General features: G+C 44.3%; 1 protein-coding gene across 7 annotated transcripts in view; it reads right to left on the bottom strand.

Annotated features, from left to right (window-relative positions):
- Window positions 1–12,487, bottom strand: part of EXOC1 (exocyst complex component 1) — a 56,281-nt gene extending 43,794 nt beyond the window's left edge. For all 7 annotated transcript variants that reach the window (XM_088478716.1, XM_088478718.1, XM_088478719.1 and 4 more), the window contains exons 1-4: window positions 12,365–12,487; window positions 10,148–10,303; window positions 2,362–2,492; window positions 658–817 (exon numbers count right to left, since the gene is read on the bottom strand). In XM_088478716.1, coding sequence (XP_088334842.1) covers window positions 658–817; window positions 2,362–2,492; window positions 10,148–10,271 — 415 coding nt within the window. In that variant the 5' untranslated portion in view covers window positions 10,272–10,303; window positions 12,365–12,487. The remainder of the gene's footprint in view (window positions 1–657; window positions 818–2,361; window positions 2,493–10,147; window positions 10,304–12,364) is intronic.
- Window positions 12,488–22,103: the final 9,616 nt, after the last annotated feature.

The following is a 22,103-nucleotide window of genomic DNA, read 5'->3' as shown; positions in this document are numbered from 1 at the left end:
GCTAACCAATTTTTTAAGTAATGTGTTTATTCATTTGTAAATAGATGTTTACAATATATATGTAACAATAACAGTTATATTTTTGTGAATATGAAGCCAGGACAATGTGAGCAGCCTATTTTCTCCATCACCTCTCTAGGGGGTATATTTACTAAAGTGAGAGTTTTTAGAAATGGAGATGTTGCCCATAGCAACCAATCAGATTCTACATAACATTTAACTAGCACCTTCTAGAAGAGAATAGCTAGAATCTGATTGGTTGCTATGGGCAACATCTCCACTTTAGTAAATATACCCCTAGGTGTTAATCTGGCATGCTAACACCACTGCCATGGCTTATCTGAGTTACCAGGAAAGCAATACATTGTATGAGATTTGTTTCAATAAATCATTCTACTGCCTGGTGACATATAAGCTTTCAGTTGTAAACATTTTTGATCATCATAATCATTTATATTTTCCTAGGAAAGTACTATTGTTTTCCATGGAAAATCTGTTCTTCTACCTGGTTGCAAAAGACAATTTGCAGGGCATCCAGACTTTGACATTACTTTTCCTATTCCCTTAGATACAATGCACAAACCACTGTCATCAATCTGTAATTAGGGGGAAAGGTTACTAGGCTTAGCTGAGCGTGAGCCTCCCTGTAGGGCTTACCTTCCAAAAGCTGGGCACTGACATTGGAAAAGTCGATTTTCTTTCTCAGATATCTTTGGTTCAGCTTCCAGATACAGGAAATGAATGTGTTCTTTTCAGCGGGGCTGCTGGCTACCCACTTATAGATTTTGTCAAAATGTAAATCAAAATCTGGGTTCTCCTGTAAGAAAACGTAGTCAAGTCAGCTGAACCGTTCTGCGCGTTGTAGGTCTATAGAGTAGAACAGTGCAGTGCATGAAAATGTAGCTGTCCAAATCCATGCGGCTATGTGATTCACAGATATGCTCACTGCCAGTTATCCCATAACATTGTAACATCTCATAAGCAGCGCTATTTATTTTGCTTTAATACTCCTATCTTCATAATTTACAACTCTGCATATAACTTTAGCACCTTACACACCACTGCCGGCACGTTCGGCTAATATTCCACCTTTCTATGGTGGAGCTGAAAACTAAACTCTACTTCTTGTAGGCAGTCCTGCACCGGGACAGAAGTAATTACTGCAGATGTTGCCTTTTGTTCTTTTGTCTTTTCACCATTTCAATTTGTTTTAACCAATTGTAAAATGCGTTCCTGACTGTGCATCATCGCAGGCAGACTCCAGATCAACAACCAGGGGTGTAATGGAGTTTCAGGAGACACATAGCTTTGTGAAACTGCTCACTTGTACAATAACAATTACCGGATGAAATGAGCTTACCTTATGTGACACTAACATAAGTTATTTTATTCACTATACTTTACATCTGTAAGAATTCTGCAGTTACAGAATATACACATTCATGTGTTCTCTGCTACTTTTCTCTATATTGCTAGAGAAAACCATGGATTGTAAACTACACTGTTTTCATTTTGAATTGAACCCCTCCGCCAGCCTATGGCAGACAGTCAGTCAGGTAAAGAGCCGTCCAATCTGAAGTCAAACAGCGGAAGTCTATAGCCGTGCATGACAACCAGTGAGAGCAGGAGTGGGAATGGGGCAAGTGATACAGAGTGGGACATACAGATGTGTCCTCATACATCTAGCCTCAATACCCCTTGCAGCGCGACTTGCCTGACGTGAGTGAGCGAGCCACCAGGTCCCGAGACTCCGCTAGCACAGGGCGTCTTTTTTTGCCAAATACGCGTCGCAATGTGATGTGACTAGGACGCACCAGCAGACTGTGCTAATTTGATATGCAAAAAAGACGCCCAACGCTCGCAGAGTCTCACGGGACCTGACGCGCCGAGAGGGGCAACTGCAGCAAAGATGTATAAGGACACATCTGTATACCGTAACCACTGAACTATTTCCACTGGGTATTTAAAAGTCTATGTTATTTCTTTTGTGTTTTAGTAAAATGGATTTGGCCTTGGATTTATGTACTTACTTCCCATGATGTTTTGTTCCCTCATTTAAATTTTGCTTAACCAATTTATTTTTCATTTATATATTAAATAAATGTAAATCAGTGTTTCCAAAACTTGGTCCTCGAGGTACCTAACAATCCAGGTTTTAAAGGATATCCATGCTTTAGCACAGGTGACTTAATTAGTACCTCAGTCAGTTTGATTATACCATATCTGCACAAGCTTGGATATCCTTGAAAGCTGGACTGTTAGTTTACATCCTTAAAGCACCCTATCAAACAGCCCAGGGACCAGTTCATGTAGAGTAAATCACAGGAGGTCCAGCCTCCAGGCATTAAAGACAAATCTTACTTTGAGAGCATCTTTGGCATCCACCATAGTCAGGCCCTGGAGCGGCCAGGAAGTCTGTGCTTTGTAGAAATCCCCTTTGTCAGATTTCTTGACTTTCACCACTTTCACACATACAGGACGTTCCGTGGTTACTTTATAAAGAAAGACAGATTATTTAGGATGTTAAACCCCCCAAAAAACAACAATTGATAGAAAATGAAGTAGAAAGTGCCAGTTCAGATTACATAAAAGACAATAACTAATCTAAGGCGCTCACCAGTCTCCCTTAAATTACCACCTATAGTACAGGAAGTTTCTGTAATGGTTCCTGGATGATCAAGGTAACCCCATGCTGTTAGTAGGAATCCCCTGCAGTAGCAGGTACCCACCTAAACTCTTGTAGATAACCATCCAATGTCACACTGTATGTCTGCTGGTGCAGGCGATATAGTCCATTAGCATCGCATTACAAAACAGACGGGTTACCAGGGAACCACATGCAGCCATAATCAACCAGTGAACCATTATAGTTACCGGATGATAGCGCTACATGGTAAACTAAAAAGGTATCAACAATTGAATATTTTATTGATAGTGAAATTATTAACTACTATTAAAACCACAAAGATCATAGATTAGGCAAGTTGCCTTAAAGTGAAAGTATCCTATAAAATGGCAAAGTAGCCAGTGGCAATTGTTTTGTGATCATTAGCAATCTTGGTTTTTATATAAACAAAATGTGACAAAACTAGTTGGAAAAACAGCAAAAAAAATAAAATAAATAAATCAATCAAGTAACTTTGCAACTTGGCAGGTCCGTTCCCAACTCAAATCTAAATTGCAGTGCAAAAATAGACCTACCCATTATTTGTGGGCTACAGTATATGCAAAAGGCAGCCAGTATATACCCTGCATGCAAAAAATATATATATATTTGCCGCCCCTTACAATGCTACTTGGTTTGTTCCAGGTGCGAAGTTACTTGTTTTTGTTTATTTTTGCTTTGTCCCCCAATCGGAATCAGCCCCAATGTTTTAAATTGAAACCACACATACAAACATAATTGCCTACCATCCTAATGAAAGGGTCAAAACTACAAAGTACTTGATAGTACAAACTCCGCACTGCTAATTGCATTCAATATTTTGGTTTTAAGTTAAGCATGGCAGTTCATGCATTAGCATATAACATCACAGGCTGTTAGTTTGTGCCGCACAACTATTTTGCAATTTATACACCTGCTTGTGAAACTAATTCATAAAAGCATCAGAGTTAAAAAAGCAACTAACAATGGAACAACATGTATTAATGTAATGCAACCCACAGCAACCAAATGATTATTGTTGTAATTTTTCGAATGTTGTTTAGAAAACTGGTTGCCATAAATTGCAGCATATTTCTGCACATTGTACTATTTTACTGTATAATCTGACACGTTTTATACAAAACATTCATAATAGGATTTTTGGTCAATTTACCGTTGAATCGTTTTCTCTTAAGCAGGCTGAGGAATACTGGACAATGGGATTGTAGGTTGTTGCTGGAGCTGGCCCTTAATAAAATTGTAGCTTTAAATCCTAACCTCTTCCCCCCTGCAATCCCACAATTCCAGTACTTATTTAAAAGAGTCCATAGAGGAGTAGCAGGAACCACGTGAAACAGTTTAGAACAACCAAACTAGTAGGGAAAACAGACTGTCAACAACCAAAACCTCGCACGACTGAGCGTGAGGGAGGGATCACAGTGTTCCCCAGCCTGCTTAAGAGAAAAGGATTCAACGGGAAGTTGACCAAAAATCCTATTTTCTCTTGCAGCAATGCTGGGGAACACTGGACAATGGGACGTACCAAAGCCACCCCCAGGGGAAGGAACGGTCAGGCAGCCTGAGCGGAGAACTGTACGCCCAAAGTGGGTGTCGCCGATGGCAAAAAACACCTGAAAACATAAAAATAGCAAACATTCGGATAGGGGACCAGATAGCCACACGACGGACCTGTGCTGCTAAAGTTCCTTGGCGCGCTGCCCATAAGATCGCCACCGCCCTAGCAGAAGCCGCTGGCGCCCCGGCCTGGTGGCGGTCGCCCCGCCCCAGAGTAGGCTTCAGTGAGGGTCGAGCTGATCCAACGCTCAAGGGTCCGCTGAGTGGCTGGCCAACCATGTTCATGCGCATCAAAAAGAACTTGCAGAGAACAGTACAGCGCACCAAAGAAGACGTGTCCAAGAAACTTGCAGAGCTCAGCACAACTGGCAGAGCCAGATCATCCCAGTCCCAGGAATGTTCCGAAGAAAGAATGTTCTGGTGTAAGCACAAGGCCGAAACAAGTGCCGTTGGAACGTAAAACCTGTACGGAGAACCGTCCAATCTTCGTGAAAGACTAGAAAAGGCGCCTTGCAAACACCACACACGGATCTATGTCGAGGGAAGGCAATCACCACAAGGAACACCATCTTCCAACCAACTAACTGAAGGTCACCAAAACGCAACGACTACCAATGGAGCCTGTGTGAGAGCCGGTAGGACTAGATTAAGATTCCACAGCTCCACATGCAGACGAAACAGTGGCTGGATAAGCAGCTAACCTTGGAAATAAACGGTTTGGACCTGTGGAAGAAAAAACAGATGCCGCTGGAAGAAAATGACAGGGCCAAAGCCAGTATAGTGACAAAAGGCAGACAGCAACCGCTCTCCAAACCCTCCAAAAGGAAGGCCAAGAAATGTGGGGCGAGAAAACGTTAAATGTTTACTCCCCACGAGGAAGAGTTTCCAAACTCTGAGGTGAGAGAGTATAATATGGCGTCCGGGCTCGCAGCCTGGGAAGGGCCAGCAAGAGAGAAAACATTGCAGCTTCTCACACTCGGTCACATGATCCGGTTGTAAAAACAAACCAAGGAAAGTGCCCCTGTAAAAAACGTTCCTTGTTGCAGCAGGTCTGGATGAGGTGGAAGACGCCCCACCGGACCTACTGCCCGTAGGAGAAAGACTGTGTACCAGCCTGTAGCCTCTAGGATTAACCTTATTTGGGAAGCCTGTGGGGCCAGCGGAAACAGATTCTCTAGATCAGTGGTGTCAAACTCGGGTCCTCCAGCTGCAGTGGAACTACACATCCCAGCATGCAGTGTCACTGTTTTGCTATTAGGGCATGCAAAAACTGTGGCAGGGCATGCTGGGATATGTAGTCCCACAAAAGGGCCCGAGTTTGACACCACTGCTCTAGATGAAACAAAAATTCCACAGAATAGCTAAGCATCCACTGCGGAAGCCAGTGAATACCCGGATCACACTCAGAACTCCTGTAAAACGTGTTGAGAGGCCCTGAGATGCCCCTGCTGAGGGCCTCACATCCGAACGAACAGTAGGAAGATCACTGTAAGGCGAGACCACAGAAGTCACATAATTAGTGAAATGAAGTCCACCTGTGTGAAATCTAAGTGTCACATGATCTGTCAGTATAAACACACCGTTTCTGAAATGTCCCAGAGGCTCCAACACCACTAAGCAAGAGGCATCACACCATGAAGACTAAGGAGCTCTCCAAACAAGTCAGGGACAAAGTTGTAGGAGGAGTACAATTCTGGGTTGGGTTATAAAAAAAAATATCCAAATCTTTGATGATCCCCCGAAGCACCATCAAATCCATCATCATGAAATGGAAAGAACATGGTACCACAACAAACCTACCAAGAGAGGGCCGCCCACCAAAACTCACAGACCGGGCAAGGAGGGCATTAATCAGAGAGGCAGCACAGAGACCAAAGGTAACCCTGAAGGAGCTGCAGAGTTCCACAGCAGAGACTGGCGTATCTGTGCATGTGACCACAATAAGCCATACACTCCAGAGAGCTGGGCTTTATGGAAGAGTGGCCAGAAAAAAGCCATTACTTAGTGATAAAAATAAGAAGACACGATTTGAGTTTGCCAAAAGGCATGTGGGCGACTCCCCAAATGTATGGAGGAAGGTGCACTGGTCAGATGAGACTAAAATTTAACTTTTCATCCACCAAGGAAAACGCTAGGTCTGGCGCAAACCCAACACATCCCATCACCCCAAGAAGACAATCCCCACAGTGAAACATGGTGGTGGCAGCATCATGTTGTGGGGATGTTTTTCAGCAGCAGGGACTGGGAAACTGATTTGAGTCGAGGGAAAGATGGATAGTGCTAAATACAGGGATATTCTTGAGCAAAACCTTTTTCAGTCTGTCTGTGCTTTGAGACTGGGACGGAGGTTCACCTTCCAGCAGGACAATGACCCGAAGCATACTGCAAAAGCAACACTCGAGTGGTTTGAGGAGAAACATTTAAATGTGTTGGAATGGCCTAGTCAAAGCCAGATCTCAATCCAATTGAGAATCTGTGGGCAGACTTGAAGATTGCTGTTCACAAGCAAAAACCATCCAACATGAAGGAGCTGGAGCAGTTTTGCCTTGAGGAATGGGCAAAAATCCCAGGGGCAAGATGTGGCAAGCTCATAGAGACTTCTCCAAAGCGACTTGCAGCTATAATTGCGGCAAAAGGTGGCTCGACAAAGTACTGACTTTAGGGGGGTGATAGTTATGCACGCTGAAGTTTTCTGTTATGTTGTCCTATATGTTGTTTGATTCACAATATAAAAAAAACACAAATTCACAGTTGTAGGCATGTTCTGTGAATGAAATGATGCACACCTTCAAACAATCCATTTTATTCCAGGTTGTGAGGCAACAAAACATGAAAAATGCAAAGGGGGTGAATACTTTTGCAAGTCACTGTATGCCTCCGCCGGGTCGTTGTTGGACCGACTTCGTCCAGTCTGCCCATGAGGACGGACAGGACCTCCCAGAGCCTGAAAGATGGCTTGGTGCTCGAGCCTAGCGATCCGCCGTAGACGGTGACCCAAGGCCCTGGAGCCGAAAAGGCAATTTCACAGAACCTCACCCCAGATCATAATGAGCCAATCCGGAAGGACCGAAGATTGGACCTAGGGGAAAAGAATGGGAACCCTCCAATAATGGATGAGTGCATGTGGGCAAAATGAAAAACCGAGACTCAGGGGATGGCGAGCAACCCTTCCCAGTTTGGAGAAGTACCCTCTGGAATTCCTGCGAGTAGAATCTGGTCCACTGAATGATCCCTAAGTGGAGACCATCATGCATAACAACCAAATGTACCACAAGGTCAACGGACGAGGCATTGACCGACCCGATAAAACCAAGTTCGAATGGTAGGGCCCGGAACAGACAAAGAACGGCATTGATTGTCCTGAAGATACGCGTTTCAGATGCCTAGCAAGGATTTGTTTGCCTCCGTGCAGTGGATCACTGATCTTAGAGAAAAACAACACAATGAGGGGCGCACCAAATACTATATGTGTATATACAAACAGCAGCTCACCTAAGGATAGGCTAATCCATGTACTAGGCAGAGAAAACAACTGTTGATTTATTGTTCCTTTACCAGTGTCAATGTACTATATTAGGTATATTTATTTTTAGATCATTTTTAATAATTTATGTGTTTATATTAATCTATCAAGATATTAAATCATCTAATTTTTCAACCTATTCAGGTTCATTATTGCTATACAAAGTAGCGCTCCCTGTTCCCTTGTTTTCTCTGATCTTAGAGAGCTCATGCGAACTGAACTACCCACCCCTTGGTGCTGAAGGCACTAAGAGACAAGATCAGCTGGAATGAGCCGGTTAGCTTTCAACTAGGAAGGAGAGAGAACCCCAGGTTCCATTCCTGCAGCGGAGCTGGAGCAGAAACTGCCAGCTGAGTGGAGTGGAAGCATGGTCCAATGGCACAGTGTTCGCTGCTTCCTGGGGAAGAGCAATGTTGAAAAACCAAAAAGAAAAAAAAAAACGCCCTGGTGGTGGACCTCTGAGGTCAAGGATGGAACCATAGTGAAAGATGCCTAGCACCCAGGTGTCCAACGTCAATGGTCTTTGAACTGGATTAACTACACTACTCCCTTGCCAGCAAACTGGGGAGAGAGGGAGATACCCTGTTAGGCCCTAGGCTTACCAGGAGCCGTGTCCCCGAAATGGCGAGTGGTACTATAAAAACAGTCCCTGGAAACCGAACCCCTACCGGGGAAGAACCGCTTTGTGGCAGACTGACATTCTTAGGACGTACCACCCAGAAAAGAGGAACAAAAATCTGGAAACACGGACCACTCTGTGAGATACAGCCACCGGAAGAAAAGTGCGTTCCTGACCGGTGTAGAATATGGTATCCAGTTCTGGCTAACAGAAGATACTGTAAGGAACAAATTGTTATGAATGTGAAGCATAGAGTATATATTTTGTGGGAGAGGGGGTCCCTGATTGCCCAGGAGTTTGGATTCTGAATATCATCTCATAGTCCATCTCTAGATACAAGAAGTCTCTCTTGCGCCATATAAACAGTGCAGCTAAAGTGGTTATACCAATTAAATGTAGATCAACGTCTCCCACTACTATCAAAGAAATGTTCACCCGTCTAGACATGTATATGAATATAGAAGGAGATTTCGCGGTCGGCATGAGATTGTCTCTCTACATTTACCACAACATGGTTCTATTGGTTTGAATTTAAATAATCTGCTAAATATAAGGCCCTAATGGCCTGAATTGACTTGTGTTAACCCTTCTTGATTTAAATTGTAATTGTTATATTTTGTAGGAGACCTAGGAGGCCCCCTTTTTCCCCTCCCCATCTTTCTTTGTAGTGTCTTTGTAATTGATTTTTTTGTTTTTAATTATTGATGCATCCGTACATGGTGTGTTGTTGATGTAATATTTTTATTGTATGTTTAATCTATTTTTTTGCATCTCATATATAATAAGATTGCCCAAATAGATGGAAAAAAAGATACATAGGCTGTGTCCAACAGATGCGAATGGAACACAATTACGAAAATAATCCAATAAATGCAAGACAACTATAGTAAAGCAAAATTTGCCTGAATAAAGCATTAAAGACCCATAAGTGAGAAATAGTCATTTCTCATACTTCTTTTACATCTGAAGGTCGGTTCGCATGCAGGATTATGTTCACACGCCCGTCCCGTGTGCGACCCAGCTGAGACCCCTTTCAGACTGGTGGCCCGACCCGGCACTAATGGCGGGTCGATGACATCATCGGCATCACGTAATGAGCTGACACTTGGAGATGATCTCATCTCCAAGCACCGCCTCTTCCTATGCAGTGAACGGGACGAATCAACCCAGGTTACCTGTTCACACTGCACAACGAGCAGGGTTGAACACGCTTTCAACCCTTCACGTGACCAGGGTTGAAATGCCGCCTTATTTCAACCTGGCCCATTCACACTGCACAGTAACCCGGGTTGCTGCATCTTCACGTGCAATAACCCGGGTTATTGCTGCAAGTGTAAAAGGGGCATCAGTAAGCACTGCCAAGTGTATGGTACAATAAACAGCTGAATTTGAGAGTAATTTTCTTCTTGGTTTATGCTACTTGCACTTTGGTGACGTATCAGTTCACCTACCGACCGTCTAGCCCAAACTTTCTCAAACGCCGCCATTACAGTCCAGGTTTTCAGGATATCCATGCTTGAGCACCGATGATTTAATTAGTACCCCAGTAAAATTGATTTCACCATCTGGACTCAAGCATGGATATCCTTAAAACTTGTGCTGTAATGGTGGAGTTTGGGAAACTCTGCTCTAGCACGTGTATACGGATTTTAAAAAACTCTTAAAAAGTATACAAACACCGGTATGTGCGGCGGAAAATGCTTCTTTACCTTTGATTGGTAAAAGTATTAGGAAATAAGTGTTGAACTGTGCAATATGTAAGCACAATGGTGGCTCCCCGACTTACCAGTGGCACACAAGAAGCAGTTTTTCTTCTTTTTTCCAGCCTTGCACACATTCACAATGCTCAGGAGACGTTCATCATTAGGTGTAAAGATGTCCCTCTGCAGGGCATGCTTTATCGCAGTCATCTTCTTAGAATTTATTTTACATCGATACCAACCTATAGAACAACGTAAAGGTTTGAATGCAATGAGAGGTCAATTACAATGGACAAGAGTAATATCTGACATTTCCAATATTTATTGTGTGAATAAACCAAGGCAGAAGCTGTTTGTATGCGAAGATTGTGTGGTTTGTGGAGATGCAAAAGAACTGACTGAAAGACTGGTAGAGCAGAGTGACCATACAAATATACATGGCATGGGCACATGAATGTACTAGGCTGATTCATTCACCCTAGGTTACTGCATTAGGAAATACCTGAGAATACAATCTTAGCAGTGCTTTTATCATTGGATATGTAACAGTCTAATACTTTAAAATTAATAGTGGCCCTCCGAAGTATTATGGATACCAAAGTATTGTTTATCCCCCCTCGCAAATTACACAGCATTGGCTTTCAAACCCCAAGCATGTCTGTATAGGAGGTATGAAGCCTTTCTGTTGAATCTACAAAAAGTGGTTTATACCATCTGACCTGAATAGGTAGCATTTACTAACTTCAGGGGGGGGGGGGGGGAGCAAAGGTGCCACGTGCTTGGGTTGTTAGCAGCAGCAGATTGCCACAGACATCCACGTGCCTTGCCCAGCTTCCAAGGATGGGCTGATGCGGGCAAAGTGCCAAGGATGTGCATACACGTGGAGTCATGTGTGCCAATTTCTGGGCACGGGGAGGAACATTTTTGCAGTGCTTACATGTAGGCAGAACACACCTCAGTTGAGATGGGTAAATAGGAAAGCCTTATGCTTTTCCTGCACATGTTGATTATGAATAAAGCTGTGACCATTTTTACCAATTCCTGGCCACAATGCCTATGTTGCCCTACAGATCAATTTTTGTACATGAGATGGGATCATTGAATTGATTTCACACAAGTCTCTTATGTAGTAGAAATGCTGCTCATGTACAAGAAATCAGAGCTAACTTTCAATACAATGGTCTAATATAGAGTTGAATGCAAGCCGGGGGTAATTGCTCCTGCATGGTACTATATGCATAAATGGTTATGCAGAGCTGTACACATCTCTATGGCTGGACTGTAACTATCCATATGCTTGGTGTTATAGCCATCACCATCATCGCAGTGCGCACTTGCACCTCCCATATCCTGTGTGCAAAGATCTGTCTGAAAATAGGAGCAATTATGCATAGCCCGCAATTCTGTCACCACTAACTGAGCTTTTCCTACATGAGTATGCTCTGCCTAATACAACCCAGTTACCTCCCTTCAATCGCAAATGGGGATGTGTTTAATCTGCGTACGACTCTGCATTGCCCCTAGTTGCGTATACTTTGTCCCAGAGCTAGCTCAGTGCATAAACGCAAGATACTCTCCGTAAACGGAAATTGCGTTCAACTACACATCAGCCCCCTGTGTGCAGTTATATAGCTTCTATACATCATCATAATGGGTGGAAATATAACTGTGAAGCAGGAAGCACAAACATCACGCTAGCCTTATACAATACACAATTTAAAAAGCATGAATACAAATGTAGTGAAATCTCACAACAAGTACCGGAAAGCGATTTGTGTTTAATTAGAAATCTATCAGAGCTTACTGAATAGTCAAATGTCCAGGTACAGAACACTCGTTTTAACTATAGACAATCATACATGAATGTACTTTTGCTAACACTGACAACTATTAGTTTGCATAGAGTCTAGGGAAAATAAATACTTTAATAAAATCAATTGGTCCTGTCAGAGGTTCCCTGTTTTATGATGCAGTCTACAATATACTATATGCTCCACATCCCTTCCAACAATAACAAAGTACAGGGTGACAGAGGCCATCAGAAGACTACTGGTGGGATGAGATAAACTAGTAAAGTGGAAAATAGTCTTACTTATTATTAGCCTTTGTTAGTAAGGTGTAATGGTGCGCTACTAGTCATTAGTCCGTGGTGACATACACACAGCGCAGGAAGGCCAGAGGTATAAATAAACAAGGGTGGTCCATCAGCCCCTACACTGCCCCGCCTGCAAACACACACAACAGACCCGCACCGTATCGCCGCTGTGCACATACAATAAGGCAGCAGACGCCCTGACACTTACCGGACAGCAGCGGCGGCCCCTGGCAGCAGACACTACGCTGCACACACCTCTCCCCGCAGCTCCGAGACACACACCAAGGCCAGGGAAGCGATAAGACTACATCTCCCAGAAAGCCCTTGCCAGGGGAAGTACACATTCAAATATGAAGAACTTTATTTGTAATGGTGTACAGATGAAAATGCTGCTGTCATTTATTGGCTGGGGTGCTGCTATTATTACAGTATGTCCTTTCTGAGATCAAAAGGGCTGATGTAGCTCCGGTCCAGGATCCTCTATAACTCTGAGGTTACAGAATAGACCCTAATTATTTTTTTGGCAAGGATTCATTAGTATGCATTGTTTATTTCTACCACCGAGGCCAAAAGCTGAAGCACAACAATACGCAGGATACCTTTATATATCTATACACAGCCGAGTCACATTATTATGACCACCTCCTACATTTGACGTCGGCAGTGCGTAGCCCATGAAGTACGTCACATGCCGTGCGCTGGCTTGGTGGGTATATAAGGTGTACGATATGCCGTCTGCACACATCACTCCGTGCTGTCATGGGTAAAGGGCGATTTATCCCAGCTGCAAAAAGGGATGATTATTGGCTTTAAAGGGTGGCAGTATTTCTGAAACAGCGCCGTCTGTGAACTGTTCGCGTGCTGCTGTGGTGAAGGTATATAGTGACTAGACAAATGGCACCATTGCGAATGACCGACGTGGAAACTGGAGCACCATGTGCCATTGATGTGAGAGGTGAACGTCGGCTACGAAGGTGCGTGAGGGCTGACTGACACGATCCAGTGGAGCAGCTCACCGTCAAAATAAACCTTGGGGCCATCAGATGTGTGTCTAAAACGACAGTTCAGCGAACCCTGTTGCATATGGGGCTCGGAAGCAAATGGATGGTCATTGCAGCTGGTGGTCATAATAATGTGACTCGACTGTGCATATATACATACACAGTACCTTGCAAAAGTATTCACCCCCCTTTGCATTTTTCATGTTTTGTTGCCTCACAACCTGGAAATAAAATGGATTGTTTGAAGGTGTGCATCATTTCATTCACAGAACATGCCTACAACTGTGAAGTTGTTTTTTTTTGTTATATTGTGAATCAAACAACATTTAGGACAACATAACAGAAAACTTCAGCGTGCATAACTATTCACCCCTCTAAAGTCAGTACTTTGTCGAGCCACCTTTTGCAGCAATTACAGCTGCAAGTCGCTTTGGATAAGTCTCTATGAGCTTGCCACATCTTGCCCTTGGGATTTTTTGCCCATTCCTCAAGGCAAAACTGCTCCAGCTCCTTCATGTTGGATGGTTTTCGCTTGTGAACAGCAATCTTCAAGTCTGACCACAGATTTTCAATTGGATTGAGATCTGGCTTTGACTAGGCCATTCCAACACATTTAAATGTTTCTCCTTAAACCACTCGAGTGTTGCTTTAGCAGTATACTTCGGGTCATTGTCCTGCTGGAAGGTGAACCTACGTCCCAGTCTCAAATCACAGGTAGACTGAAACAGGGTTTGCTCAAGAATATCCCTGTATTTAGCACCATCCATCTTTCCCTCGACTTGAATCAGTTTCCCAGTCCCTACTGCTGAAAAACATCCCCACAGCATGATGCTGCCGCCACCATGTTTCACTGTGGGGATGGTGTTCTTGGGGTGATGGGATGTGTTGGGTTTGCGCCAGACATAGGATTTGTCTTGGTGGCCAAAAAGTTAAGTTTTAGTCTCATCTGACCAGAGCACCTTCCTCCATACATTTGGGGAGTCGCCCACATGCCTTTTGGCAAACTCAAATCGTGTTATTTTTATCACTAAGTAATGACTTTTTTTCGGTCCACTCTTCTATAAAGCCCAGCTCTATGGCATGTACGGCTTATTGTGGTCACATGCACAGATACACCAGTCTCTGCTGTGGAACTCTGCAGCTCCTTCAGGGTCACCTTTGGTCTCTGTGCTGCCTCTCTGATTAATGCCCTCCTTGCCCGGTCTCTGAGTTTTGGTGGGCGGCCCTCTCGGCAGATTTGTTGTGGTACCATGTTCTTTCCATTTCATGATGATGTATTTGATGGTGCTTCGGGGATCATCAAAGATTTGGATATTTTTTTATAACCCAACACAGAATTGTACTTCTCAACAACATTGTCCCTGACTTGTTTGGAGAGCTCCTTGGTCTTCATGGTGTGATGCCTCTTACTTAGTGGTGTTGCAGCCTCTGGGGCCTTTCAGAAACGGTGTGTTTATACTGACTGATCATGTGACACTAGATTTCACACAGGTGGACTTCACTTCACTAATTATGTGACTTTTGAAGGTAATTGGTTGCACCAGAACATTTGAGGGGCTTCATAGCAAAGGGGGTGATTACATATGCGCATGCCAATGTTCAGAATTTTATTTATAAATATTCTTTTTTATATATATTTTTCTCATTTCACTTCACCAAAAAGGACTATTTTGTGCAGATCCATCACATAAAATTCAGTTTAAAAAAATAAATAAATTACAGGTTGTAATGTAACAAAAAAGGTAAAAAGCCGGGGGGGGTGAATACTTTTGTAAGGCACTGTGTGTATGTATATATATATATATATATATATATATATAATATATATGTACACTAATATTATAAGAGTGCTATGTCTGTCAGTTCCAAGTTGTTGCAAAAACGACTGAACAGATTTTCATCATTTTGTAGTGGAAACTCCTAGAAATAACCAGCACTTTGCTTCATCTCCATCCCTCAAGTTAAGGTAGTGTCTAGTTGCCCTTCATGGAGAGGACCCTGACGTCATCAGCTAGGAAATATAACCCTGTGGCGAGCCCGAAGGTGGACTTTATGGGCATGGAATCGCACTTCTGCCCTCACTGCTCGTCACTTCTAGGTCCATAGCGCGAAGGGGAAATAAGTTCTGCCGTCAAGTTAAAGCTGAGCAATAACAACAACAAACTTTATTGACATCATCAATGCAAGTGTGGCACCATGTTAAGGGGTGGGGGGAGAGGTGCATTGGGCCCAAATTCACTTGAACAAGGCTGTATAGCGCTGCTGGTCACACGTGCCACACCCGCGTCAGAGCCTCTATGCAAAGTAATACAACTAGAACACCTCAAATAAAAAAAATGTTTGGCAGAAGCAATTTCATTGTTGACGAAGCTGCGGGCAACAGCTAGTATCATATATATATCGACAGGGGCGTTGGAACGATTTTATGTTGGGGCAGCAACATAAAATTGTTCCGGTGCCGCTCCCCCTCCCTTTACCTTCATCTTACCTAAGCGGCGGCCACGGACTCTCAGGGGCTGTTCTTTATAGTAATGGGCTTCACAGCCCCTGCACCGCACAGAAGAGGAAGTGTAATGTGCTGGGTTTTAACTTAAAGACTGCACCTCCTCCATGTTGTGCAGGTGCTGTGCAGTCTATTACTATAAAGCTGCACAGTCCGCGCCCGTTGATCTTTTTAAATGTTTTTTTTTGTTCAGGGGGGTACGAGCCCATGTATATCGGCACACTTACCCCATCCGTCAAGATAAAAAAGCACAGACCAACACTCAAATTTATCTTGATGATATTGCAGAACAAACATAGCATAGTACCACATAGCAGATGCCCGACAGCCGATTCAACCACTCTCTGGCAATTTTCTTCAAGGGCCTATGATTATTTGCTACTGTGCATGCCCTGCTCTATGGGGAATATGGCTGAAATAGGCAAAGACCACAATTAGCCTGGATCTGGATGACAGATATTTGAAGTTAAGGCTAATAAATGAGAAATTCTGAAATTAATTTACACTTGCTGACTTTTAACTGCCCCCCTCCCCCTCCCTCGGCAGAGTTCTGGTTGAGGCATCCACATTCGATGTCTGATGGGAACAGCATCCCATTTGACCCTCGCCCCCTACAATTAAAAGCTCCAAATCACAGCATTGCACAGCGGGTACAGGGGCACAAAGATGTGATTCAATACATCCAGTGGCGTAACTAGGGCAGGGCGGACGGGGTTCGTGCCCTGGGCGCCGTTGGACCGGCGGCGCGGGGGGGCACCGCCGGCCACGGTACCGGCCCGCCCTAGTTAGCCAGTGTAGCGCCGACCGCAATGAGTGAGGTCAGCGCTACACATGTACACAGGACCGGCGCTAGGCTTCCAGCGCCGGTCCTGTGCTGCACGCCTGAGCCCGTTCCCTCCCCCAGGAGGCGGGCTCAGGCTGTGCATAACACACGCATCGCCGCCAGCGCTGGCGGCGATGCGTGTGTTAAACAGCAGCCAATGAGAGTCAGATAGATTCTCATTGACTGCTGCAGCACCCACTGCAAGAGCCGGACTTCCGTCCGGCTCCTGCAGTGGGTAATGGGACTGACGTCATGACGTCTGTCCCATAATGCTGAGCGCGCCCGGGCGGGAGCGGCGTCGCGATCAGGAGCAGAGATTCAGGTAAGTATATTTTTATAGATATATATATATATTTTTTGTAACCTATCTGCACAACGGGGGAGGGGGGTGGCTACCACCGGGGGGACCTTTACTGGGGGAGGGGTGGCTACTACTGGTGGGACCTCTACTGGGGGAGGGGTGGCTACTACTGGGGGCACCATTGGGAGCACCTACTCTACTGGGGACTACTACTTGGGGGGGAACTACCACTGGGGGCATTATGAAAGGGGCCTACTAGAGGCACTGCACTCGGGGGACCACTACTGGGGGCAATAATAGGAAGGGCCACTACAGGGGGGACTGGATAGGGGGGATCACTACAGGGTGCCTGCATAAGGGGACCACTACTGGGAAAACTGCATGGGGGGGTTGGGACTACTGCTGGGGGCACTATATAAAGGGCACTGCATAGGGGGGGACTACTACTGGGGGCACCATATAAAGGGCACTGCATAAGGGGATACTGCTACTGGGCGCACTGCATTGTGGGGACTGCTACTGGGGGCACTGCATAAGGGGAACACTACGTGGGGCACTGCATTTGGGGGGGCCACTACTGGGGGTACTGTATAAGGGGCACTACTATGGGCCTGCATAAGAGGGACCACAACTGCATACTGGGGGTACTGTATAAGGGGTACTACTGGGGTTAAGGTGCATATGGATAGGAATGTTCAGCGTGAAAATAAAGGGGTGTGTCATGTTGACACGCCCATTTTTAAGTGACCACGCCCATTTTTTTTCCTGCGCGCATATTGGTGTGTTAGGGGGGGGGCTCCGTTTTCAAATTTGCCCTGGGCTCCAAATACCCTAGTTACGCCACTGAATACATCCCCCTGGACCCTCATTTCACTGGAGAAGTGGACGGCATACTAATGATAGGCCAACTCTGTCGGGAGTCCGGGAGAGCCCCTCGAAATTCTGCACTCTCCTGAACATTCCAGGAAACTTGGTAAGTTTAATTAATTATGAGAAGTTATAAAAATAATACAGGATTAGTAAAATACATGGATAGATTGGATTTATTTAGCAGAAGCAAAAAAAAACGAGAATTAAATATTCTAACAGCTGCAAAACTAGAAGTATCAATAATAATGGTTTATTAATAGACTTAGAAGAGATTTCAAACGAGCTATAAATGTAAATTATGAATATAATACTTCATAGATGCCACTTTAATATTCAAAAATTTACCTTAACTAACACCTGAAGGAAGGGCCACACAACCTCATGTATTTTCTCCAATCCTCCTGTAATAAACACTACTCTTGGAGTTTATACAATGTTCCTGTCTGCAACTTGTGATTTCCTTTGCATAGGGTGGTGTATCCAGGAAGCATTCAGGATATCCCTTGCTGTCGCTGTAATGTATACCTCATTACTCTTTCTGGCAAAAGTAATTCTCTTGTAATTTTGTTTTCAAGAGAAATGTTGTATATCCATAGTATGAAAAAATAAGCAGTGACTGCAGTCAGGAATATCAATTTTTTTTCTCAAGTATAATTCTGTTAAATTATGATTATGGGGCTGATTCATCATTGCACATAAGGAGGACCCATTCTGCAAATGTGCAGAGCAGGTCCTGCGTGATCGCACGCAGACCCTTAAATTCCTCTGCCTGATTGATAGGCAAAAGCCATTAAAGGGGTGATGCAGGGACGGGGACAGCCTGCGTTCCTGGAAACAGGGTGTGTCGGCCCTATTTTCCAGAAGTGGCAAGGCCAGGATCTGCTTCCACGGACGCAGTTTCCTGGCCTCGCAAGCCGGCCAGCCTGCGTAAGCTGAGGCTTGCTCAGCTGGCCGGCGGCCTGTCGCTGTCCACCATCACGACCAATGGTCACAATGGTGATGCCTCGGTCGCAGTGCTGGGATCGCAAATGTAGCAGGGGGTGCCATAAACCTTGTGTTGCATTTGCGTATTAGCAAGGATGGAATTGCGTGCGTGCAGCTTTGAAATTTCGTCCTAAGCTGAACCACCCCCTATGTCCTTATATTTTCACCTGAAGGTACTCCATGTGGGGTGTGGTATGATATGTAGACAGTCAGTATGTCAACATAGCATTTTTCACTATTTTAGCCTAACCGTAGGGGATAGATTTGCTAAAGGTTGATTTTAATCAATTGTGATCAATTTTAATCAATTTCAATTTAATCTAAATCAATGTTGTGTTTCTGGGGCTAAATTACACATTTACTAATAATGATTTAGCCGCAGAAACACAAAATCGATGTAGATCGATTTGGAATGTTTGAAATCGACATTTAGTCAATTTACACCTAAACCTAAATTTAGCACTAAAATGCTATCTCAACATTTTGGGTGTTGACATGCACACTGTCGACATGAGGAAAATCTCAACATTATGACCGTGATGCCATTCAACATGTTACACGTCAACATAACGTCCATATCAACATTCTGACTGACGGCATTCTGACCGGATGCCCCCGATGTGATGTATTCTACAACGAATCCTAACATTCAAATTGTTTTGTGTACAAAGGTTACTAACTAACAATATTTACCTATGTATATGTAACAGTTTCTGTACATTAACAGAACTTTAGATGCTTTAAGATGGCCATACACATTAGTGCTAGGGTAATAGACACTCTATGCAAGGTTGCAATCCTTGCCCCCTCAGTGCCGGAGGGGGATTGGACGTGCCCAGGGGCGCCGAGAGGGGGGGGAGCGGGTACAGATTACCCGGGCCCGGGCTTCCTGAGGGGCCCGGCGGGGGCCCGGGTCCGGCGCCGCTCCCCCCTCACAGCAGCCTAGCACACAGCGTGTGGTGAGCTGCAGTTGGAGACTGCTTGTGGCTGCTGAGCAGCAGCCACAAGCAGTCTCCTATGCCTGTGCGGGGGAGCGATCACACTGATCACGCCCCCCCTGGCTTTGCGCCGGGCTGAGGGGGCTCAGAGCGCCCCCCCTCCCCGAAGCGGTGCTGCAAATCTTTTTTTTTTTTTTCGGCAAGGTGGCGTGGCCACGCCTCCCGCGATTAGTCCACGCCCCCTATTACCGGGGCCCGCCACGGCTCTTGGCGGGCCTGGACGTGCCATGAAATGGGCATCGGTATTATATGCTCTGATTGATGTTGCTCTGCTTTTGCTTTCCATTTCCAACCACACTTCCCTGTAATTGCCCCCATCACCCCCCTAAAAGCCATGAGACAGCAATTAACACTTATTTTTGCTTGCACCTCCCGCAAATCTGAGAAGAAATAAGGGTTAACTACTGCCTTGGGGGCTGCTCGTACAGTGATCAGAGGTCTCTAATTACATAGTACTGGGCACATGCCCAGGAGAAGGAGACAGTGCAACACCACCCTGCCCCCTGTAGTCAGATTTTTTTTTCATCAACCAGAAGCAAAATACACATGGCATCACTATATATGTGCGCCTTCAATAGTTATTCAAAGTTCTCCGTTATAGTCCCCAGTGATCTCCAAGATAGCAGTAAATATCCAGATCAAGGCTGTATTTGGCCACACACATAATGGGCATATTGCAGTTACAGGGTCTGATTCAGCAAGGATCACAATTGCAAAACTGCACGCAGGCTATAGATATGATGTATGCACACAGGCTATAGATATGATGTATGCATGCAGGCTATAGATACAGTCAGTGCATAAATATTGGGACATTGACAGAATTTTCATATTTTGGCCTCTGTTCACCACCACAATGGCTTAGCAATGAAACAAACAAGATGTGCTTTACCTGCAGACTTTCAGATTTAATTTGAGGGTAATTACATCCAAATCAGGTGAACGGTGTAGGAATTACAATGGTTTCTATATGTGCCTCCCACTTTTTAAGATGCCAAAAGTAATGGGACAAACTAAACAATCCTAAATCGAACTGTCACTTTTTAATACTTTGTTGCAAATCCTTTGCAGGCAATTACAGCCTGAAGTCTGGAACGCATAGACATCACCAGATGCTGGGTTTCATCCCTGGTGATACTCTGCCAGGCCTCTACTGCAAATGTCTTCAGTTCCTGCTTGTTCTTGGGGCATTTTCCCTTCAGTGTTGTCTTCATCAAGTGAAATGCATGCTCAATCGGATTCAGCTCAGGGGATTGACTTGGCCATTGCATAACATTCCACTTTTTAGCCTTAAAAAACTCTTTGGTTGCTTTTGCAGTATGCTTCGGGTCATTGTCCATCTGCACTGTGAAGCGCCGTCCAATGAGTTCTGAAGCATTTGACTGAATGTGAGCATATAATATTGCCCGAAACACTTCAGAATTCATTCTGCTGCTTTTGTCAGCAGTCACATCATCAATAAATACAAGGGAATCAGTTCCATTGGCAGCCATACATGCCCACGCCATGACACTACCACCACCATGCTTCACTGATGAGGTGGTATGTTTTGGATCATGAGCAGTTCCTTTCCTTCTCCATACTCTTCTCTTCCCATCACTCTGGTACAAGTTGATCTTTGTCTCATCTGTTCATAGGATGTTGTTCCAGAACTGTAATGGCTATTTTAGATGTTTTTTGGCAAACTCTAATCTGGTCTTCCTGTTTTTGTGGCTCACCAATGGTTTACATCTTGTGGTGAACCCTCTATACTCACTCTTGTGAAGTCTTCTCTTGATTGTTGACTTTGACACATATACACCTACCTCCTGGAGAGTGTTCTTGATTTGGCCAACTGTTGTGAAGGGGTTTTTCTTCACCAGGGAAATAATTCTTCTGTCATCCACCACAGTTGTTTTCCATGGTCTTCCGGGTCTTTTGGTGTTGCTGATCTCTCCGGTGCGTTCTTTCTTTTTTACGAATGTTCCAAACAGTTGATTTGGCCACACCTAATGTTTTTGCTATCTCTCTGATGGATTTGTTTTGATTTTTCAGCCTAATGATGGCTTGCTTCACTGATAGTGACAGCTCTTTGGATCTCATATTGAGAGTCGACAGCAACTGATTCCAAATGCAAATGTCACACCTAGAATCAACTCCAGACCTTTTACCTGCTTAATTGATTATGAAATAACAAAGGAATAGCCCACACCTGTCCATGAAATAGCTTTTGAGTTGATAGTCCCATTACTTTTGGCCCCTTAAAAAGTGGGAGGCACATATAGAAACCGTTGTAATTCCTACACCGTTCACCTGATTTGCATGTAATTACCCTCAAATTAAATCTGAAAGTCTGCAGTTAAAGCACATCTTGTTTGTTTCATTTCAAAGCCATTGTGATGGTGAATATTCAAAGCCATTGTGATGGCCAAAATATGAAAATTCTGTCAATGTCTCAATATTTATGCACCTGACTGTATATGATGTA

Source organism: Taudactylus pleione, unplaced genomic scaffold (assembly GCF_031769625.1).
Source record: "Taudactylus pleione unplaced genomic scaffold, aTauple2 ptg000218l, whole genome shotgun sequence".
Lineage (NCBI taxonomy): Eukaryota > Metazoa > Chordata > Amphibia > Anura > Myobatrachidae > Taudactylus > Taudactylus pleione.
This window is presented reverse-complemented; position numbering and strand designations above follow the sequence as displayed.